Source organism: Trachurus japonicus, chromosome 24, assembly GCF_045865225.1.
Source record: "Trachurus japonicus isolate A0001 chromosome 24, Traja_1.0".
Taxonomy (NCBI): domain Eukaryota; kingdom Metazoa; phylum Chordata; class Actinopteri; order Carangiformes; family Carangidae; genus Trachurus; species Trachurus japonicus.
The window spans coordinates 28,035,219-28,056,156 of NC_140930.1; the positions used below are offsets into that span (position 1 = coordinate 28,035,219).

A 20,938-nucleotide genomic window follows, 5' to 3' on the forward strand; every position below is an offset into this window, starting at 1 on the left:
CTGTTCAGTTCTCCTCTTCCAACAAGTCTTAGACTAAACTAATTGAAATAATTATGATTTGATCAAATACACGAGTAGTTACTTGGTTTTTAAATGGATCTGTTTGTTACAGCCAGGAAGTGCATTTCAAATCATTAATCAACTGAAAACATTAGATCTTCTCTTCTCGTAAAACTAATAACTCTAAGAAAAAGGAAAATGATAAAATACTGTGTAGCATTTTTGGAAAAATGTAGAATCCAGTCCCGATATGTCTGCCTCTTACAGTACATTATTATTACACAATTATTATAGTGTCCCTTTAAAATTGTGAGTCAATGAAATGTTAAGTGTTACAGAAAAAGTTAAATACATACAATATAATGAAAATAATCATTTTAGGTTTGGTTTATCTATAGGATTATGATTATATATAATGTTCTGTGTAGAATAGGCACATTCAGTATGAACTGAAAATAAACCCAGGGCTGATTATGCAGAAATAGGTGTGTGTGGGTGGGTGGGTGTGTGTATGTGTGTGCACGCTCGAGCACGTGTTTGTGCGTGAAATCAGTCCTTGTCTGATGACCCCCCCTCGATCCGGCCCCCTGGAAGATCTAAGCCCGTGGCTGCAACAGCATGAGTCAGCACAAAGATGTCATGATGAGACGATGGACACAGGTGAACACACCACCACAGCCTCTCCACCCACCTCCCCCCTCCCCCCTCTGAATTTCACAAGACCCCTTTGATTAAGTTGGTTTGAAGGCTGAAGAGCACATGGTTAATTCATTCTTCCCACGTTATCTTTAATTCATTCACATCTTGCTGGAACATGCCAGACCGGCCAAAGCCCAGAAAGAAAAGACGTCTTTCCCTCCACTGCTTTGATGGAGTACCCTGCTCGTTCACTCAAAAAATACAGCATTCATCATATTTTCTCTCTTCCTGATGAGAAGTACGTTTTTTGACATTCACATGACGCAACTGCACACGTTATAGAAGAAATTAGACGTGGCTGTTTCACTGTGTTCCTGGTGTTGAATCGCCCCGACCTGCACATGTGTTGGCCGTTCACCAGCAGGCTTCTTCTGCCTGGACAGCATTTAATGTCATCTGGAGCGAAGAAGGACCTCATGACTCATTACATATGCCTTTTGCTCGGAAAAGCCTCCAAGGGGCCTCCTCCTCCTGTGTGCCAATGCTGCCACTCGGGGGTTGGCACAAGTTGGATAACACTCTAATTATAAAATCCACTATGAAAAATGTCTTCTGCAGTGCTGGCAGGGATGAGATTAAACCTTGTTTTGGCTTTAGTTTATTTGAGCTGCTTGTGCCCTAGACTCTATAGCTACTGTATGGATACTGTGGGCTTTTGGCGTTTGTGCAGTCATTGTCTAACTTCCTGCAGTATAAGCTTTTTTTCACAAGTTTTAAATTCCTAAATGGTTACATCTTGTAGAAATGAGTCTCGGTGGAGAGAGCGGGTGGGTGCTGACAGTGATGGACGTGTGTTTTTGACGCGATACAAAGGATAATATGACATTATTGCGCTAGTTTAGCTGTCAGCTGCAGCAGAAAGGAGAGATTGAAATACAACATGTGCGTTCTCCCGCTTTAACCTGCGTCAACGGTCTTGCAGAGCGGACGAGGAGGCCCATCTGTGCCGCGCTCGGCTGATCCTGGCGGACCTCCCCTCTTCGACTACTGTAACCTGTTCACAGTCCTGGCTCAGTGGAGCGCACACTGACAAATAGTGGGAGGGAGGAGAGGAGGAGGAGAATGAGACAGAGGACAGAGACAGTGACAGCTGAAGAGAGAGAGAGAGGGAATGTTGATGGGGAGGGAGAGCAACAGACAAGGGCTACAGATATGTAGCGAGAGGTAAAACAGATAGCGGCAGAGAGAGCCAGCGCAGTGTGTCTAATCTCCCTTCAGGGGCGGCGGTGTGAGGACGCCTTCTATGACAGATAAACTCGCCCGACAGCGAGCCCCGAAATGACGGACACCCACTGTGCCCGACTTGGCCCAGAGTCTCCACAGCATCTGGCGGAGGGAAGGAGGAAGCACCTAGTTTCCACACAGTTTTGTTGGGAAAAAAGAGGAAGAAGAAGAAGAAGAAAAAGATGGTGGTGGGTGGGCGGGTTTTGTTAGTGGGGCAGGGGAGCAGGGAGATGAGAAAATGGGAGTGGAGTGGAGTAATGTTTGCTCTGCTGTGGCAAACACAGATGGGGAAGGCAGCAGCAGGAGGTGTTGTTTTTATTCTCTTTCTCCCGCTCTCTGCTTCCTTCAGTCTGCTGCAGATTGTTTAGGTTTTGAAAAAGGAGGGCTGCAGCCATATGAACTATTCATATCGCCTGTTTGTTTTGTGGCTTCTGATTGAGATAATGCACGTCGGAGTCCATGCATGAACGAGCTATCTATCTCCCCTCATTCCTTTGGAGTATAGCGCACTCACTCGACAAGCAGAGAGAAAATTGCCTGTAAAGCCTCTGCAGTTGTATGTGTTTTTGTCAAGCTGCACTGCTCTTCGTCTCCTTTTCTGCAGCTTAGTCCACACAAAATTTGGTAACATTTTACTTGACGTCTATCTCTATAACGCATTATAACCATACTTATAATGAGTTATAATGCAGTTATAACACTGTATAACTATAGTTATAAACACACATAAATTATCATTATGCTTTATAACAATAATCATAACACACTATAAAGCATTTTATCATGACTTATGAGGTCAGGTATTATAATACGTTATAATTGTTAGTAACTCACTGACAATGCCCACATCGATAATGTATTATAAATATAGTTATAATGTGTTATAATTGGCTTATAGACGTGTATAACTATCATTGTAAACACTCATAAATGATCATAAGACTTTATAACAATAAGCATAACACATTATAGAGCATTTTATAATGGCTTATAAAGTCAGTGAGTTACTAACAATTATAACGTATTACAATACCTGATCTTGTAAGTTATGATAAAATGCTTTATAGTGTGTTATTTTTATAAAGCATTATGATCATTTGAGTGTTTATAACTATAGTTATACAGTGCTATAACTGCATTATAACTTAATATAACTATGGTTATAATGCATTATAGAAATAGGCGTCAAGTAAAGTGTTACCCAAAATTGACATTTTTTTTCAAAAAAGCAAGCAAATAGCGGTCAAACTCAAACTGCGATGGCTGCTCGAAAGGAAGGCCTCTGGAACACGTCTTTGTATCTAAAAGGAAACCTATCAAGATGAATTCACCCTCTCCATACATGTCCAAACTGACAAATCAGAGTGCACATGCTTGTCGCCACGAAGTCAGTGCTTCTTAAAACTTTCAAGCAGCCAAGGTACCAGAGCCTGATTGTGAAGGCTTGCCGTGTGTGTGTGTGTGTGTGTTTTTCATCTGTCTCTGTGTGACGCAGCAATGAGTCTTCTGCCGTCCTGTTGGAGAGCAGTGACACAGACCGACCTGGGACAGACCTTGAGAGTCACTGTGACATTTAAAAAACAACCTCCCACCATCGCACAAGATAGACAATATATTTGTCACTCTCCCTGCAGGCTCTCTGTTGTGATTGTTTCTATCGCCCTCTGTGAACCTCCATGTAGTTATCTCTGAATGGAAAAAGATACGTACATGTGCCAACATACCTATCAATATCTACGGGTCTCTGTCTCTGACGTATCCATGCTGTTAGTATGTGGGAAAATGCATTCAAACGCTCACAGGCTTTGGCGTCACATCACTCACATGTTTTGCGCGCACGCTGCCGCTGCATTTATCTGCAACTATCACCATTTTCCCACCCATGCAATTAGAATCCTAAAAAGCCTGATAAAAGCGCGATGATAAAAGCGCTGGCTTTCTTTGATCGCGCACTCTTGACATGCTTACAACAGGCAACGTGCATCGCCACGCATGCGGATCGCAACATGCAAGGAGGCAACGGTATAATCAATCATTCGGAGCCCCTGATTAACGTTAATGGCGTTTCTCAGAATTACATTGGCATCTCCTTGCATTCCAATCACCTAGATTTCATGCCTCCTCTCTGCAGGCAGCCCTGTTAATTGTGAGAGGAGAGCAGCAATGAGTGCTATCTGCTGAGCCTTTGATACGCACTTATCTTTTAGCAGTTTAATATTATGGAAAAGAAAATTGCCTTTAAAAAATGACTGGTGCCTTATTACTTTTGGGCCAATTAATTTCATGAAAAATAATGCCTTTTCGAAATAGCAAGGAAAAAATAATTATAAAGAATAATTGACAAGGAAGGACAAGCACGCAGGGAGGATGTAAGTAGATGTGAATGCAAATGCACTATTATTTGGATCTTTTTCAGACAGGCCTCATAGCTGGAATGTAGCCTGACGTATAGGGGAGACTCAGTTCAACGACAGCTTTGCCCTGAAAGTGTCCAAAGCATTCAGGAAGTAGGGCACTTGCCTCAATGTTCCTTGAAGTGGGAGAGACAGACCGACCTAGATTTCCCCCTGTTTATTCAGCCATTTTAGGTGCTGGCTATTCATGTCTCCATTTCAGTGCTCCCCTTTCTCTCCGTATTATCTATCACTGAATATGGCCTCTTTCATTTACCAGCCGTGACAGCAGCGTTGCTCTTGTTTTCACCTTGTGTGTGTGTCATCATTGCAGACTGAGGACCTGGAGACATTAACTGTACTGCAGCAGGTGTTTGTGTGTCTTTCGAGACATTTTGTCACAGTGATATAATCGCAACTGTACGACAAACAAGTGAAGAAACTCACCGCATGTGTAGTTGGGATCTGAATAAAGGGCTAATATAAAGATTAGTTGGTGAGTTTTTGTACAGTAATGTAGTAATGATGACTGAATGGGAATGTCAACACATCTCTGCTGCTGTGATCTCATGGTTTGTTTGTTCGTTCTTGTCTCCACTCTGCCCTCTGTCCATCACCGCTCAGTCTCAAAACACACATGAAAGCAGCTCTAAATGGCAGTGACACGTGTAGACGGATAGTGAGTTACCCCACGCTGCTCAGCAGCAGGGGTCTGATAGCTTGACTTATCTCAAAAAAGCCTGGTGTAACCTACTCCCAAAGTTTACTTTCCCCTGAAAACAACCATCTTATCTCATGTACACATGTTTTTTTTATCGCACGTTGATAACCTAAATTTATGATATCACTCCATAATGTAGATTAAGACCTAATTAGAGACCAAGGAGTTGCTTTGAAAACATCTTTAATCAGTCATCAGAGCTCATCATCTCGTTATGCATTCCAGGGACTTTGGAGCAGTTCTGGTTGATTTAACACAGCTCTAATGTGCCCGATGCGGTCATGAATTGGAAATGAATAAATGCAAAGTGAGACTTGGACTGTTGACCGGTATCAAGCTGACATGACAGCTATGCACACAGAGATGGCATATGTTGCCCAGTGTGGCCTCTGAGCCTCCACCGCAGGAGACATTTGACTTGGCTGCTGCATTGTCTCCATTCAGGTATTCATTCATACATTAGATTAGATCTGTCTGAGGTTACAGTCTAGTTTACAATAAGAGGTCTCCAGATGAAGATACATGATTCTCACTGAAAGAGAGCGCCGGGAGAAGTATTCACATCCTTTGCTTAAATTCAACGTTACTGTTAGCTATTAAATACCGTGTTACAAGTGAAAGTCCTGCTCGAATTATATTAAAATATGTACATATTATCAGTGAAATTAAAAGAAAAAAGGAGCTGGTTCTCCTGTGAAGATGTCCATCATTGAAGATACAGTATATGTATCCATCCATCCATTGTCTATACAGTTATACGGGCAGGCTTGTGGGGGCGGGATCTCTTTTACATACCTGCAAAAGCACTGACATCAGCTGCTGCTTATGGCCCCTAAAACCAGGCTGAGGACCGAAGGCAACAGAGCCTTTAGTGTTGTTGCCCCCTGGCTCTGGAATACCCCGGCCTTGCATATTAGATCTCCCCATACCCTAGAGGTCCATAAGTCTCTTTTAAGACTAATTTATTATCCAAGGCATTTAACTCAGGATGAGGTTCACTCATGAACATTTTTCTTGCTTTTTGTTTTATGTTATACCCCACATTTTAAATAACTTCAGTTGTTTAAAATGTGCTTTATAAATAAAGTTTGACTTGAATTGACTCACATTTACACCTATAGGTAGTCCCACCCAGAAAGGCCCCAGGCCCACAAATCAAACCCACTGTCTTCTTTTTGAGTGGCGAGGGGGGCTAATCACTGCACTGCCCATAATGGTATTACATGGTTAATGCATGAATTCATAAGAAACATTTTACATCTGGAGCTGGTAAATGTGGAGCTTGCTTTGACCGTTTTATATTTAGCTTGGAAGTTGTGTCTCTGAGGGTTCACAACATATACTATATCTGAGAGCTTATGATATTGTTAATTGAGCAGGCAGTAGGAAGGAGGTGAAGGTGTTGATATCCATGAGAAGATACATTTGTGATATGAAGTATCACAAACCTTCATCCTGGGAAAACTCATAAGGAAATGCAAACAGCTTTGGTCAGTCACTGAGCATCTGTTTACCACTGACATGATCTGAGTTTCCGGTGTTTCAGAAAGAATACACTCATAACCACTGGTCTTTAATATTACCATCCTGGCTGACGTTCATTTTTCTGCCTTGTCGCTGCGAGCTCACAGACAGAGCGGCTGCTTGTTGTTGTGCTGTTGTTGAATTTAAAACACAGGAAAACAGAAGGTTGGATGGTGAATTCAGAGGGACAGTGCTTAATATGCAGAGACGGTGACTGTTTTGTTGTGACATCACAAAATTATGGAAATCTCGACGGCTCATTTTAGGGCAGAGTTTCTAGACACAGGCTGTGGGCATTTCTCTGTGGACTGAGCATTTGATACTGTCACAGTATTAATACAGCACCTAGAGCAGCTTTATAATCGAAAAAGACATGGAAAATATCACTTTCTACAATCACTTTCTTTCCCCCTTTTTTTTGTATTGGATAATTGGACCTCTTTTCACCCTAATAAGATACTTTAATGAACCATTAGAGAAGTTGAGAGAGAAATGATCTTGATGGTTAAACTAATAATAAACCAAAATCACTGGGAAACGCTTTTACAATCTTCAATAATATATGGTATTCAGTTTATTATATGTTTTTTTCTGTAAAGTTACTACAATTGTCAAATTGGATTAAAAAGTACAGAATTTGCCATAAAAATGCAAATGCAAATAAAATACTCGAGCTGAGTGCCTCAATATTGTAAGCACAGTACTTGAGTGGATATATATTCTTTTATCACTGCTGAAAGATGATAAATGGCCAGGATACAGACATGATGTGTTTGGTTTATTGTGTTGGTCATGCAGGTCTGTTTTTTTTTTTTTTTACAAATTATTTCACAAGCACCACTAATATATCTCCATTACAACCGTGTGTATAGCAACTGGCGATACACTATCTTCTTACCAAATCATAATCTCTCCAAGTTGAAGCAATTACACTGCAAATGGTGCGAATTTAAACAGAGGCAATCAATGTCTTCAGTGCTTAGTGGGAAGGAGCGACCCGCGAATTGATATTATCATAGAGACTGAAAATAAAATGAATCTCCTCCTCTGTAGACTATCAAAGACAGTGAAATGGAAGAGTGTGGGGGGGGGGAGTTTAGTTGGGAGCGGGACACTTAATGCATTCTCTCCTTAGTTAATCATTTTTCTGCAGCTCCCTCCCTCTCTCTCTCGCAGCCTCCTGCATGTCTTTCTTTCTACACGTCCACTTTCATCCTGCGAGTCTTTTCTCTCTCCTTCCCTTCGCCTTCATCCCTGACACCTCAGCAGGCAAGGTGGAGGGTAGAGTCTTGATCCCAGGCAGGTTACCCTTGGCAACAGACCACCCACCCCCTCTGCTGCCAGCGTGTTCCTCAGGTGATCCTTAGCGCCAGTGTTGGCAACTAAACCCTCACCACCCCCACCCTCACCCCACCCGACGGAGAACAGAGGAAGAGGAGGACCTTTTTTTTTTTTTTCCTCTGCCTCATCATCTCCTGTGATTGGGGAACAAGCACCCCACCCCCCTCCCCTCCTTCCTTTCCTTTCCTTCCCTTCCCTTCGTCCTCCACAGTCTAGGGAACAGAGCGCTGTCTACTGTAGATGCCAGCCATTAGCATTAGCATTTTAACACCTGTTCCTGGGCAAAGGGTGTTCGCACATCTCATTTTAATGCAGCGCGCGGAGGAGACACAGGCCAAACAAGGACTGTGACAAAATACAAAAAAAAAAAAACTGAGTCTGCCTGTGTGTGTTCATGTGCACGTTTGTGTGTTTACATTCATCAGCCTGTCTGTTTGCGCCTGGAAGTGCCTGCCCAGAAGACTATGTTTATATAAACAGATGGATGAGGAGCCACCTCTCTCTCCCTCTCTCTCTCTTTCTTTCTTTCTCTTGCGCTTTCTTTTTCCATGTCTTCGTCTGTCTGTTTTTTCTCACTTGATGAACTCTAGTCCAAGCTTTGCTCCGTCCTCAGCGTGTTTACAGCCGCGCCACACAAGACCTTAGAGCAGCATGCATACCATTTTATTAGAAGGGGGTCTGTGCACAGCTTTGCCGGCTGTTTAAAATTTGCATCTTCTGCTACAATAATTATCATCCATTTTGTCCATTGATATGATGTGCAGCTATCTAAAATAGCTTGCACCCCACCCCTCCTCTCTCTCACTCTCTTTCCCTTTCTCTCAGTGTGGTTTTTGCTTTGCATATTAGCCCAGACATGGTAAGGAGAGCGTGCAAAATACGGAGGGCAGCTCTTCAAACAAGCTGAAATCTTTTCTGCGTCTATTCAAATAATTTCACCCCGTGACTCTTTACCAAGCAGCTGCAACCAAGCATGTGATTGTGACTGAAGGTGTTCTCTATGGGAAAACACGCCGAAAGGTCAAAGATAAAGTGTCTTTGTGATTTTCTTTTTTTTCATGGTACAGTAATATCTCTTTACTTTTTCATCTTCTGTTTTTTTTTAAAAACTCCACAGCTTTAAGTCTGTGTTGTTTCAGAAAACGTAGCAGATAAGGTTGTTTAGAAATACAGACATCAGAGAATTGTTCATTTCAGAAAAAAGAAATGAGTGGAGGAGAGACTGTTGGATGAACTGTGTCCCCACTTGATTTATTGTGTGCTGGTTTCATTCTGGAGCTACCAAATAGAAAGTGCTTAAATTCAGCAGCACATTAAATTAAATATCTGCCGAACAGATTCTAATTTGATCACCAAGCTGTTTCAATTTCATTAGCCTAGTCCCTAATGGACTTTCACAGCATATTATTCCATCTAGCACAAATCCTATTCATTGGCTCTTTTTTTTTTCCTTTTTTTTTTCTAAATGAGCCCCCTGGTGTCTGAGGACCATGTGGCCTGACATAGTGTGAGGTCACTCAAAACCTGCTTTTTCTGTACTGGGCACTGGGGCAGAGTTACAACGAGGAAATGAAATCAAATCTGAAGCCACAGTGAATGAATGGAGTCAGACTTAAGATTTATATCCAGTACCTTCCTAACAGCCTACGCAGAGTACGAATACATTCATGCTAATGTTGAAACTGTGTGTGTGTGAGCATGCAGGCGACTGAGGCCCGCTGCTTTTGCATAAGGCCTGATTCCATGTTTTTGGTGGCCTGCATTGTAATGGTGCAAATGAATCAGTGTAGCAGCAGGTCAGGTAGATGAAAAATTCATGGCTGAAGTTTTTACCAGTCTTCTGTGGTTTGGTGCTTGTAATTCTGCTGTGTGCATTATAATTGCGTCATCTGTGCGCTTTGCTGTCCATAAACAGAGACAGTACAACACACAGCGACTCTGAATAGACAGGCCCTCTATGAATTGAATCTTTTTATTACCACAATGTATAATAACATGTTAGAAAGTAGTCTGTGCATATGAATTGATAACATACATAGAAAGGTTCATAATTATGTAGAAGGTGAAAACTGGTTGTACCTTTTAATCAGCCATACAGTCTAAGCCTTGTCAAAACTTACAATTATGTAAATGAAGAGCTTTAAACACCTGGACTCAAACACACCTATCTTACCGTTCCTTAGCAACAATTAATTAAATTCACTTGATGCATGCTCATACAGCACAGGTATGTTAAGTAAAAAGCGGGATGGAAACTCATGAAGCTGAGCTCAAACAGGCTTGAGTGAAATAACAATAATTAGAATGAGATTAATTGATTTCAGTAGTTTCCGTATTAAAATAGTTATTTAATAAATTATATGAAATTATATTAAAAGTGTATTTTTTCTGATGTGGGAGTACATTTTTTCCATTTATATGTTTGTGAGAATATGAAATTTACAGACAAGAAAAAGTGTGAAGTAAATGTTATTCTATGAAATACATCATTGTAGAGAGGAGGACAGAGCTCTGATAGGACGGTGGCCTGATTGAAGAGTTAACATATATTATACACTACAGTGTTCAAAATTAGACAGGGGTGTGACGGCAGTGCGAGATGCAGCATCCAAAGGTTCTTTCAGGGACAGTGACTTTACTGAGACAATGCAGCCGAGATACATGCAGTAAAGTATCTATAGTACTAAAGTAGCGATGATTAGGATCAGTGCAGTGTCAGTACTCTAAGTTCCAAAAGGTTGAAAGTGATAGTATACAGCCGGAGAGGACTCTGCGGTAACATTGATAAATGTTTTCACCAGGCCGTCCGCCATTAGTGTCAGGGCAAGTTACAGCCACAAGAGCGGACAAACAGGAAATAGAGAAAGAGTGGGTGTAAATAATTGATAAGGCTGACCCTGCGCGATTCATATTCTGCGGCAGAGGATCAAAGAGCGAAGCTCCGAGTTTGACATTGAGCCCGAGCGCAGGAGTCAAATCCATTACCTTCCTCAGCAACGCTGCTGCTTCTTGTGTTTGTATTAAAAATGCAATGACTCTTCCCCTTCAGTCTGGGCTAACACTAGCTGGCACTCCTGGGCATTAACCAACTGGCTAATGGACTCGTTGGTATTACCACAGCAATTACCTACAGTAGCACAAAGTAAAGCGAGGTGGAAGCCATTTTGTTCCTGTCCATTCGATGAAGCTGTTCCTGGTTCTCTCAGGTGTGAAACATAGCCTGTGTTAGACCTCTGGGTTCTTTTAGGTGTGATCAATATTTCAGAGGCACCAGGCCTCTGCGCCGTGTGTCCTCCCACATCGCCTCTCACAACAGCTCTGCCGCTGATTATGAATGTCTGAACGAACGTTTGAACCAATTAATGATTAATGGAACTTCACAGTTTTCAGAGGAATGTTTATTTTAAGAGTGCATTCACACTGTCACCGTATAAAACCAGAACCCTTCTTATAGGAGAAAGTAAAGCTGTGTCTGTGCTGTTTTATTCAGCCCCACTGTATAATATATCTTCTCAAAATGAGTATCTTTTTGTGGGCCTTGTCTGTCAGCCCTACTATATATGCATCACTGATGTAAGCTATTAAAATTCAAATATATTCAAAGTATAGCTTCGTCTTCTGTCTGTTTCAAGACTTAATGTCACTTTCATAAAGAACCAGATGATGCCTATTTCTCACAGTACACATGCTTAATTAGTTCATTCAAATTAGAAACAAAAAACATGTGTGGTATCTAGGCTGCCCAGGTTTGTGGATACCAGTCTCTGAGATATCTGCTGCTACAGTATTACTATGTCAGTGAAATGAAGTTTCTTTGTGGTGCCAACAACATTGAAAAATTACAATTTAAAGTCAGAACTTCTCCTTTCTGGAGTTATTGACCTTGTTAGCGCATAATCTCCAGAACTCTCTGTGCCAGCTTTTCAACTTTCCGTCAGATAAATAGCCCGAGGAAATTGTTTTTAGCCAGACACACTTGTGTCCAAGTTTGTAAATGAACTTGTTCAGTTCTGTGAACACCGCAGTATTTTCTCTCTTTTTTTTTCTCTTTTTAATCCCATGAAATATGAACATCAACAACCCCTTGGTCCATCTCAACACTTTTTAACTTCTTGAGTGTTTCTACTAAAGATGTAAATGTTGTAAAAAAGAAAAAAAATAGTTACAGCTTTATACATTTAAATGAGATATTTAAAAGGTTTGAGACTGCTTGGCAACGCAGGTTTAAACATTACTCAAGGAGCATGCAGTGCACTTCTGGGAATACACTTTTTTCTCTCTAGTATTTTCAATGTTAATGGCTCATTGATGTTTCCAGTTGTTTGTGGGAAAGAGGATTTGGATTCACAGAAAAGACTTCCTGGTAAGATAAGGCAGCTGTTAGTTTCGGCATTTTAATGGCATTTGTTGGCAGTATCTTTAACTTTAAATTCCATTAAATTCCATCAAATTGGGGTGTGGTTTATATGATTTTGTAATTTTGGTAAACTGGGTCTTTTATGGCCATAATGTTCAGACTGAGGCAGGTGTGTGACAGGAGCAGGGTCCAGTTGTCAGATTCTTCACACTTGTTTATGCATACCGGTATTTCAGTTTATTTTCTTAAGATAGACACTCAGTGATTCAGGCTTCACTTTTACCAGATAGTGTTTTCAATTTCAAGGCCATTGAAAAAAACAAAACAAAACAAAAAATAACATGCCAGACTCTTTTCTATCATGGGGCTTGTCAACTTGTTAGTACGTTGCATCCATGAAGAAATGACTGGCACTAAAGGCCAGCACACACACACACACACACACACACACACACACACACACACACAGATCTCTAACATCCCGCCCTTTGGCAAATGTCTGACTGCGGAGCCTGATAGGCACAAGAACAGACAGCTACAAATCACTGCGCCGTCTATGAGTTATCTCTGTCAATTACTGACAATAAATGGCCGTGACGCTGTGAAGGCCAGGTGCATCAATCCAGAGGGTCTCACGTTGTCCTACAGCTTCTCCACTCTATTGATTCTACTTCTGCTGCTTCCATGATCCAGTTTTGATGGCCCTCTGACCGCAAAAAGCTAACTTGAGCACTGATGTCAGATGAAAGGGGGGATATGTAACCCAAACTCCCACCATGGGACATGTTCACATTCTCGATATCAGATCTTCCTCCCTAACCCAACGGAGACTTAATATAGATCCACTGGAGTCATCCCACTACAACTACTCTGAGCCCGTACCAGATTTCAATCAAGGTTTGAATGCAACGCAATACCTTTTTGTGGGGGGAAATACTCTCACTTTAATATCTTTCTTTGACCTTAAAGTGCTTTCAATGCACATCTTCCTATAGAAGATATCTGGTGCATAACTACTACAGACATTTATTCATTTCTCCCTCTTTCTCCATACTTCTTTTGTCAGCTTTTTTTCCCCACTACCCCAGCAGAGCTAAATGTGCTAATTCTACCCATCTCGCCGCCATAAAATGGCTTCCAAATGTATGTATGTGTCTGCCTGTGGCGTAGCAGAATGACCATTCAGCAAGCCGGGGACGGGGCTTCGTTGTGAGCAGCTCGTGCCCTGTGCGCCAGCTTGCGAAGGGCTGTGATGGCTGTCTGCAGGATCGCCCACCACTGCTTTGAGTGATTCTCTCTCTTTCACTCTGCCTGGGGCACTCCATGTGTTGGAGGCATTGATCGCCCCTGAATTGGATTGCGGCGGGCCTGATTACTGATGTCAGTGTGTGTCGGGTCACGTGGGACCGCCGGAGCTCCCCGTGCCAGGCCCCAGACCAGCTCACGGCGGAAAAGGGAATGGATGGATGAATGGAGTGGAGGGGAGGTGGTGGGGGGGGGGGTGGGGGGGAGGTTGCTGGAATTACATTTATCAGTCTTACTTACAGTGCGTGAACACAACATGCCCACACATACTGTACAGTCAAGAGACGCACAAACAAACCGCGAGCATAATCTCATTCTATTCCTGCAGCCGTAAAACAGTCGGTGTTCGTGATTGGCATTAAACAGAGAGTGTGGGGGCAGGTTAGACTATGAAAGGGCTTCAGTGCATCATACAACCAACAAATTACCACTTTGGATCCTGTAGTTTCACATTTACAGTGTTTGTGTAGAGAGTTAGTGAAGAGCACTTGTTTGGACACTGCTTTGTATTTTTTCTGCCATATGCTGCAGCTGGAATTAAGGTTATTTAGTGCAAGGTTGCTCTCTGTGACTCTATGTGAATGTGTTTGTCTATGTGTGTCTGTGTTGTGTGCTTTGTTCTCGGTTTGCATTCAAGTGTGTGTAAGTTTTGGAAGTGATTCTCTGCGCATCATTTGTTTACGCTTGGAATAGTGGCCATCATCTTTTCCACTAAGAGAACAATAGCCATTTTTCCCCTTTGCTCGGGAGACAATGAAGTGCCTTCCCGCCTCGCGAGCGACAGGCCAATAAAAAACGTAATTGGATCTGTCAATCAAACGTTGCTGCAGCGCGTGGGGCGGGCGGGCAGGTGGGTGGCGGTGGCGGAGGCGGGAGGCAGAAGGCGGGAGGGTGGTCGGACAACAGGAGTAGTGCAGGGGAGGGAGGAGAGAGAGAGAGAGAGAGAGAGAGAGAAGGAGGGAGGGAGGAGGTCTGCCGCTGCAGAGCAACTACAGCTCCCTCTCTGCACACTGCCCGCAGGCACTCAGCAATGGTTACAGAGGTGTACAATTGCTGTGTTTTGTTGTTTGTTTGTACCAGGGCCAGGGGGGGTGACGATCTGTCTTTGTTTGTAGGTATTAGTGGGTCGGTGATGTGGCTTTGATGCGACTACACGGGAGAGCCGGGGCTGCCATAGCCTCTGAAGGTCACAGTGGATGTACTAGTGCTGATGTGTCTGTCTGTGCTTTCGTATGCGCTCAGGCCATCAGACATGTTGTGTTTTTCATACCAGGGAGAAAGGTCCTGTCATTAGTCAGGAGGGGCCAGGATGCTTCAGTAGTATTTTTCACGGTACAGCACACACACTGAACATCACCTTGTCACATTAAATCACCGTGTGCGCTTAGTTTGGCCCCGTCTAGGCGCACGGATGATGTGTATCCTCTGCCAGATGATGTCTGCACACTTTTTTATTGTGTGCGTTTTGTCTGTTGCTCTGAGTTTTAATGACAACTACTTAAATTAAGAGCCCATTTACAGGGTCTCTGACAGAGACGTTAAGTGCGCATTCAGGTACGCTGCTCGTCTGTCTCCCGCTCCCAGCTCCTACAGTACCTACCTGTGCTTTTAGGAGATGGCTTTCTCATGTCTTTTGGTGACATCCTTTTCCCCATTGTTAGTCGAGGTGGAGATTCTTACAAAGGAGAAGCACTCTGTCGTTCCTCGCATTGTGATCGGCACGCTGTAACGCCTGTGCTGTGTGTCTTTCCCCCCCGAGCAGACAAAAGGATGTTTGAACTGTAAGTAGGAGCGAGGTGTTGAATAAAGCGCAGGTCCTGTTGCTTAGCCTCGCCAGTTAAAAGGACTTTGTCGCGTTAATGACAGCCTGCACAGTCTTGGACAGCTTTCTACTGGCTTAAAAAAAAACTTAGTAGTGGACGCACTGTGCCTCGAATCAAGACAAGAATATACTCCTGCCCCGCTGCACTTAAAGGGATAGTTCAACATTTTGGCAAATTGGCCCATTGCCCTAATCCCTATGGTTTTAGGAGTAGGTTCGTTACCTTTATTTGTGGGTGCAAGCTATTTTTAGAATGACAGAGCAGAGCCGCAAGCTGGTCAGAGCTACGCTACGGAAGCTAATGGGATTTCTTGATTTCCCTCCTTGAAAACAACTCCGTCTCGTAACGTTCTGTTATTATCTCATAGTGTGGTGAGTGTGTAGGTCACAACTTGTCCACCAGAGCGTTTTGGAGTTGTTGGATTGTGTATTTGATGAGTTTGATGAGGGAAACCAATAAATCCCATGAGCCTCCGTAGCTCTGAGCAGCTCACGGCTCGATTCTGCCTTTCTAAAACTAGCTTGAACCAACAAATAAAAGTAACAAATCTACTCCTAAAACTATAGGGATTGAACTAGCCCTTTAAAAAAGATGCTTAGTCGAAAAAACAGGATCCTGAGTAAGAGGACTGAAAAAAAACTGTTTTCTAGGTGCTCTACTTAAAAAGTAGAAACGCAGGAACAAACATGATTTTGAGAGTTAATATTTGTTCCTTATTGATCTCCTATGTTTTTGATCCTTCCAATAAACACAAAACAAACGTAAGCGTAAACCAACTCAGCTGGAGAACAGCACTAAGTCTGAGAACATGCTGGCACCAATAAAATAACACATTTCATTTATTACCGTGCACTGCAGCTTATTGCTATAATAATCTGGTGGCACTACTCTAATACATTCTTCAAGTTGGAGTGTATTTGAGAATGTAAAACCACCAGAGGCTGTGTTAAGTATAGGTTGGCCTTATTAAGTGCTCTTCTGCAGTATTAAGAGCCTGTAACATTAAATAGAGGTCAGCAGGTTTAAGCGTTGTGCCGTTTAAGTTGCAGCAATCTTGCTTTCCTGCTGACTCGCGCCGTTAAATTCAGCCTGACATTATTCAGGTCTGCGCTGTTACAGTCAGCCGTGCGGGGCCAGTGTCTCAGCTGATCAATTAACAATATATGCGTTGCCCCCATGTGCAGGCCTTCCTAATTTTGGTTTTGTTATGAGAAACAGTCCCTCTTCTCCAGGCTTTTAAAGTAGGTAATTACACTGAGAGACTCCCTGTGGGGGATTAAAACAAATGACACAGAAAACATAGCCCTTCTCCATGGCCGCTCACTCAAGCCCTGCCTCTGCATGGCTTGTAACACCTACATGCCTACGAATACACAAGCAGTTACAATAAAACACACGGGCCCGCTCATGAAAATTAGTGGGGTCGAGGGGGGAAGAGGAGTTAGGAAATTATGGGGTGGCATCGCAATTTATGGCCACGGTACAGTATGACTGGTTAAGCATTAGGAGCTAAACAAAACATATGGTATTCATATAGTTTGTAAGGAGCGCAGCAGTAAAGGCATCTGTCCTGCCAGTTTTGCTGTGACAGGCTGCAGGGAGCATTACTCATCATTACAATCTCTGCTGGCAGCCTATTTTCATCACATTACAGTGGTATAATGAAGCGTAGCGCGCAAGCGTCCTCAGGTTCTCTGAGTAGTTCACCATTAGCACCAGCCGAGGGCATTCATCCAAGTAGCTTTATTGAACTTTTTTACAGTTAGTTTATTGTATAATTAATTCATTACTGCACAACAATGCATGTAGGTGGAATCTTGTTACAGTAGCAGTTCAAATTTTCAGATCGGCCTGGTTCTGACACTCATGACAGATTTCCTTTGGTTTTTTTCCGTGAAGGGGAACTCACTGGATTTAAAGGGATAGTTCAACATTATGGCAAATTGGCCCATTTCCATAATCCCCTATAGTTTTAGGAGTAGGTTCTTTACCTTTAATTGTCGGTGCAAACTGGTTTTAGAATGGTGGAGCAGAGCCGCGAGCTGCTCAGAGCTACACTACAGAGGCTAATGGGATTTCTTGGTTTCCCTCATCAAACTCATCAAATATACAATCCAACAACTCCAAAACGCTCTCGTGGACAAGCTGATCTGCACATTCACCACACTATGAAATAATAATTGAACGTTACAGACAGAGTTGTTTTAGAGGTAATTTCATGCAAAAACGATGATGCACATTCCCGTCGGGGACAGTTTTTCGGCAAGCAGTCACTGCATTTACCTCTAAAACAACTCTGTCTGTCTCATCTCATAGCGTGGTGAATGTGCAGGTCACAACTTTGTTGGATTGTGTATTTGATGAGTTTGATGAGGGAAACCAAGAAATACCATGAGCCTCCGTAGCGTAGCTCTGAGCAGCTCGCGGCTCTGCTCTGCCGTTCGAAAAAATAGCTTGCACCGCCAAATAAAGGTAACAAACCTACTCCTAAGACTATAAGGATCATGGCAATGGGCCAACTAGTTCAAGTTCAGTAAAATGTTGTGTTAAAATATTTGCTGAAATCAGGCCACCAACTCTCTCTTCTTCTTCTTTGTTTCTTTCGCAGGAGCAAGGCAAAGTGGGTGTGACTTTCAACATTGGGACGGTGGACATCAGCGTCAAGGAGACAACCACGGCGGTAAATGATGGCAAATACCATTTGGTCCGTTTCACCAGGAACGGGGGCAACGCCACCTTGCAGGTGGACAACTGGCCCATCAATGAGCACTTTCCCACAGGTACCGCCTCTCACTGCTTTGTCTACTGACACTTTATTAAAAAAATAATAATAGAATGAGGTTATAGTCTTAAAACCACTGGACACCACTTATTTTTGTTAAAGCAGGGGGGACCACCAGGAGGAAAAACTATTTGTATACATACAGTACAGTAAGGTTTCACTTTCTGCTGTTTCTCTAAGAAGAACATCTCAGATGTCCAAGAGGCAAACACTCTGCTCCTATAGAAAACCATCCCTCTTATAAATCTGCCCTCACACCTGACTCCACAGGAGGAGAGCGCACCAAGCTCGAATCTTTTTTGTCTTGCAAGAGGCATTAACCTTGCAACATCTGGCCTGTTCATTTCAGGAAAGGGATTGGAAGAGGACCAAGAGGCATTTTTGGTCGGTGGGCAAGCAAGGGGAGGATAGAGACAGAAACCAAGGGTGGCCTGTTGGCCAGATAAAGCTGCTGCCTGCCTGTATCTCTCATTCCCAGGTCAGCAGAAGCAGCACAGCAGCAGAATACAAATAGGGTCATCAAACAGAGCCCGCTCCATTTGGGAGCTCAGGCACTCCCTTTGTTTGGAACAGAGATGTGCCGCTCAGTTCGCTAGGTGAGAGAGTGAGAGAGAGAAGGAAGGGCAGAAAAAAATCCTCTCCTGCTTCTATTTAACAGTCCATTAAATAGATTTGCCTCTCCTGCTTTTTGATATCTGTGTTTCCTTGTTAGTCGGCTTAGCAGAGGCCAACTTTGTTTCCTTGCTTGCTATTACCCACTCTTCAATTTCACTTAGTCAAACACAGCAGATGTACCGGGAAGCAACACGGGCACAAAGTGGCTGTTGAGGCAAAGAGAAGTTAGAATGACAAAAGATGATGTGAAACTTCATTGATCTCTGCGGTACAATTGCGCCACAGCAGCACGAGACAATTGGACAGGAACAGGTGTAGAATAAATGGATAATGTTGAAGATTAAATAGTGTTATACACCCTGGGATGTGGCGCTAACATGAACAGAAATACAACTGTGGCTGAGATAAAAGAATGAAAATAAAAAAAAAACACCTGATAAAGAAGCAAGAGCAACTTCTCAAAAATGCTGATGCTTCCCAGTGGTGAGGAGCAAACAAATAGGAGTTGATCCCTTTCACTTCTCAGCCCCTATGTCTCAGCAGCCCTAAAGCTCCTAGTTGCATGCCTTCACCGGGGACAGGGCAGCATCCTCTCCTGGCGTGACCTGGCATGCTGTTTTGGTTTGGTTCAGTGCCAGCGCAGGTGATGTTAATCCCTTCTGTCTCTGGCTTTCTTTTGCCGTTGGCTGTCTTTCGCTTTTTCTTTGAGCAGATAAAGTCGGACGGGTTTCATAACTGCGTTATAGCTGCAGCAATGCTGGAAAATACTGAGAAACTCCATAACATGTGGCACGCACATGTACATGGGTGACTTACACATTCACTCTCCCGAGCATTCACTAATCAGACAAATGTTGACTGCGTAGTCGCGCGGCGAGAGATCTGTCATGTTCCTTTAGATCTCGGCCAGCGTATAGTCCACAGTAATTCAACCGATCTCAATCTTTAATGGCCATTCATTTCAGATAGCAAATTGAACTCCATATCGCTGTCATAATTATCCCAAAGTGCTTTCTGCATCAGCTTTGAATGGTTTTGTTTTGTTTTCCCAAGCCTCTATCAATAAGTCTGTCAATATCTATAATCCAAAGCCAGCGTCCATTCAAGAACCGCCGCTAAACGGCTGTTCAGTCAGCGCCTCCGCTCGAGCAATGCACAACAGAGAGAACGCTTCAGTTTGATCTCTGGATTCCTTTAAAGTGATCCCATTGAGGTTTGTTCCCTTCTCTGTCGGCCTGCCATTGTCTTGAAAAGTAGTTGAGGTTGGAGAGATCGAATGCATGGTAATTTCTTTTTCTCTTCTGCTCAGGTAATTTGCGGGACACTCAGTGATAGTAATTCAACAATGATTGATTTTCTTCTTTTTTTTCTTTTTTTTTTTCTCGCCCTCCCTCCCTTGTAAAGGCGTTGTCATCTCATGAGTAATTACATGTCAGGGTCCAGACCCATCGACTGTTTCTCACACTCCCAACACTTAACGTGAAGGCAGCAGCCACCACAAGGATCTCAGGTCGTTCAATAAACAGTTACCGGATCTGGGCATGCCCTCTCTCCCTGCTGGGGAATAGGTGAAGACAAAGGTGCTGGTGGATTGCTTGTCAGTCAAAGCTGTTTTCAAGATGGCCTCTGGCATGTAAATTGAACATCCTAACAGTGGTGTTTATAAGCTGGCCCACCAACGTGTAGAGGCAGCAAGGTGGCATGACCTGTTTTTCATTATTATTACTTTCATTATTTTTCTGGGCAGATTTTCAGGCCTTAGCATTTTTATTGCTTGTCCATTAATAACATCTTAAAGGAAATTCTAATTTATTAGAACTTGGCCCTTGGCCTCAGAACAGCCATAATGATAATGTGCTCACCAAGTAAATTGCTGACATCTGGGAATGTTTAATAATAGCCAAGCAGCAACCTCCAGGGCTGAAAATGAAACCATCACAGAAGTGACACAAACTGCAGCTCCTTGAACGGCCACTGACTCCCATGTTAAAATGCTAAACTTCACAGGAGCAACTCACATGTTAACAGATTGGAGCAAAACAAAGTATTTAGACTCTGGAGCTAAGAATAATAACTCTACAAGGAGCGAATTTCTATATTACCCACCCATTTCAGTTTTGCTATGACTTAATATTCAAAATAACTTGGGGCGTG

At 42.9% G+C, this 20,938-nt stretch overlaps 1 protein-coding gene across 15 annotated transcripts in view; it reads left to right on the forward strand.

Moving 5' to 3' along the window:
* Nucleotides 1-20,938, forward strand: part of LOC146962131 (neurexin-3b) — a 310,390-nt gene that overhangs the window by 242,993 nt on the left and 46,459 nt on the right. For all 15 annotated transcript variants that reach the window (XM_085771304.1, XM_085771299.1, XM_085771291.1 and 12 more), the window contains one exon: nt 17,996-18,167. In XM_085771304.1, coding sequence (XP_085627430.1) covers nt 17,996-18,167 — 172 coding nt within the window. The remainder of the gene's footprint in view (nt 1-17,995; nt 18,168-20,938) is intronic.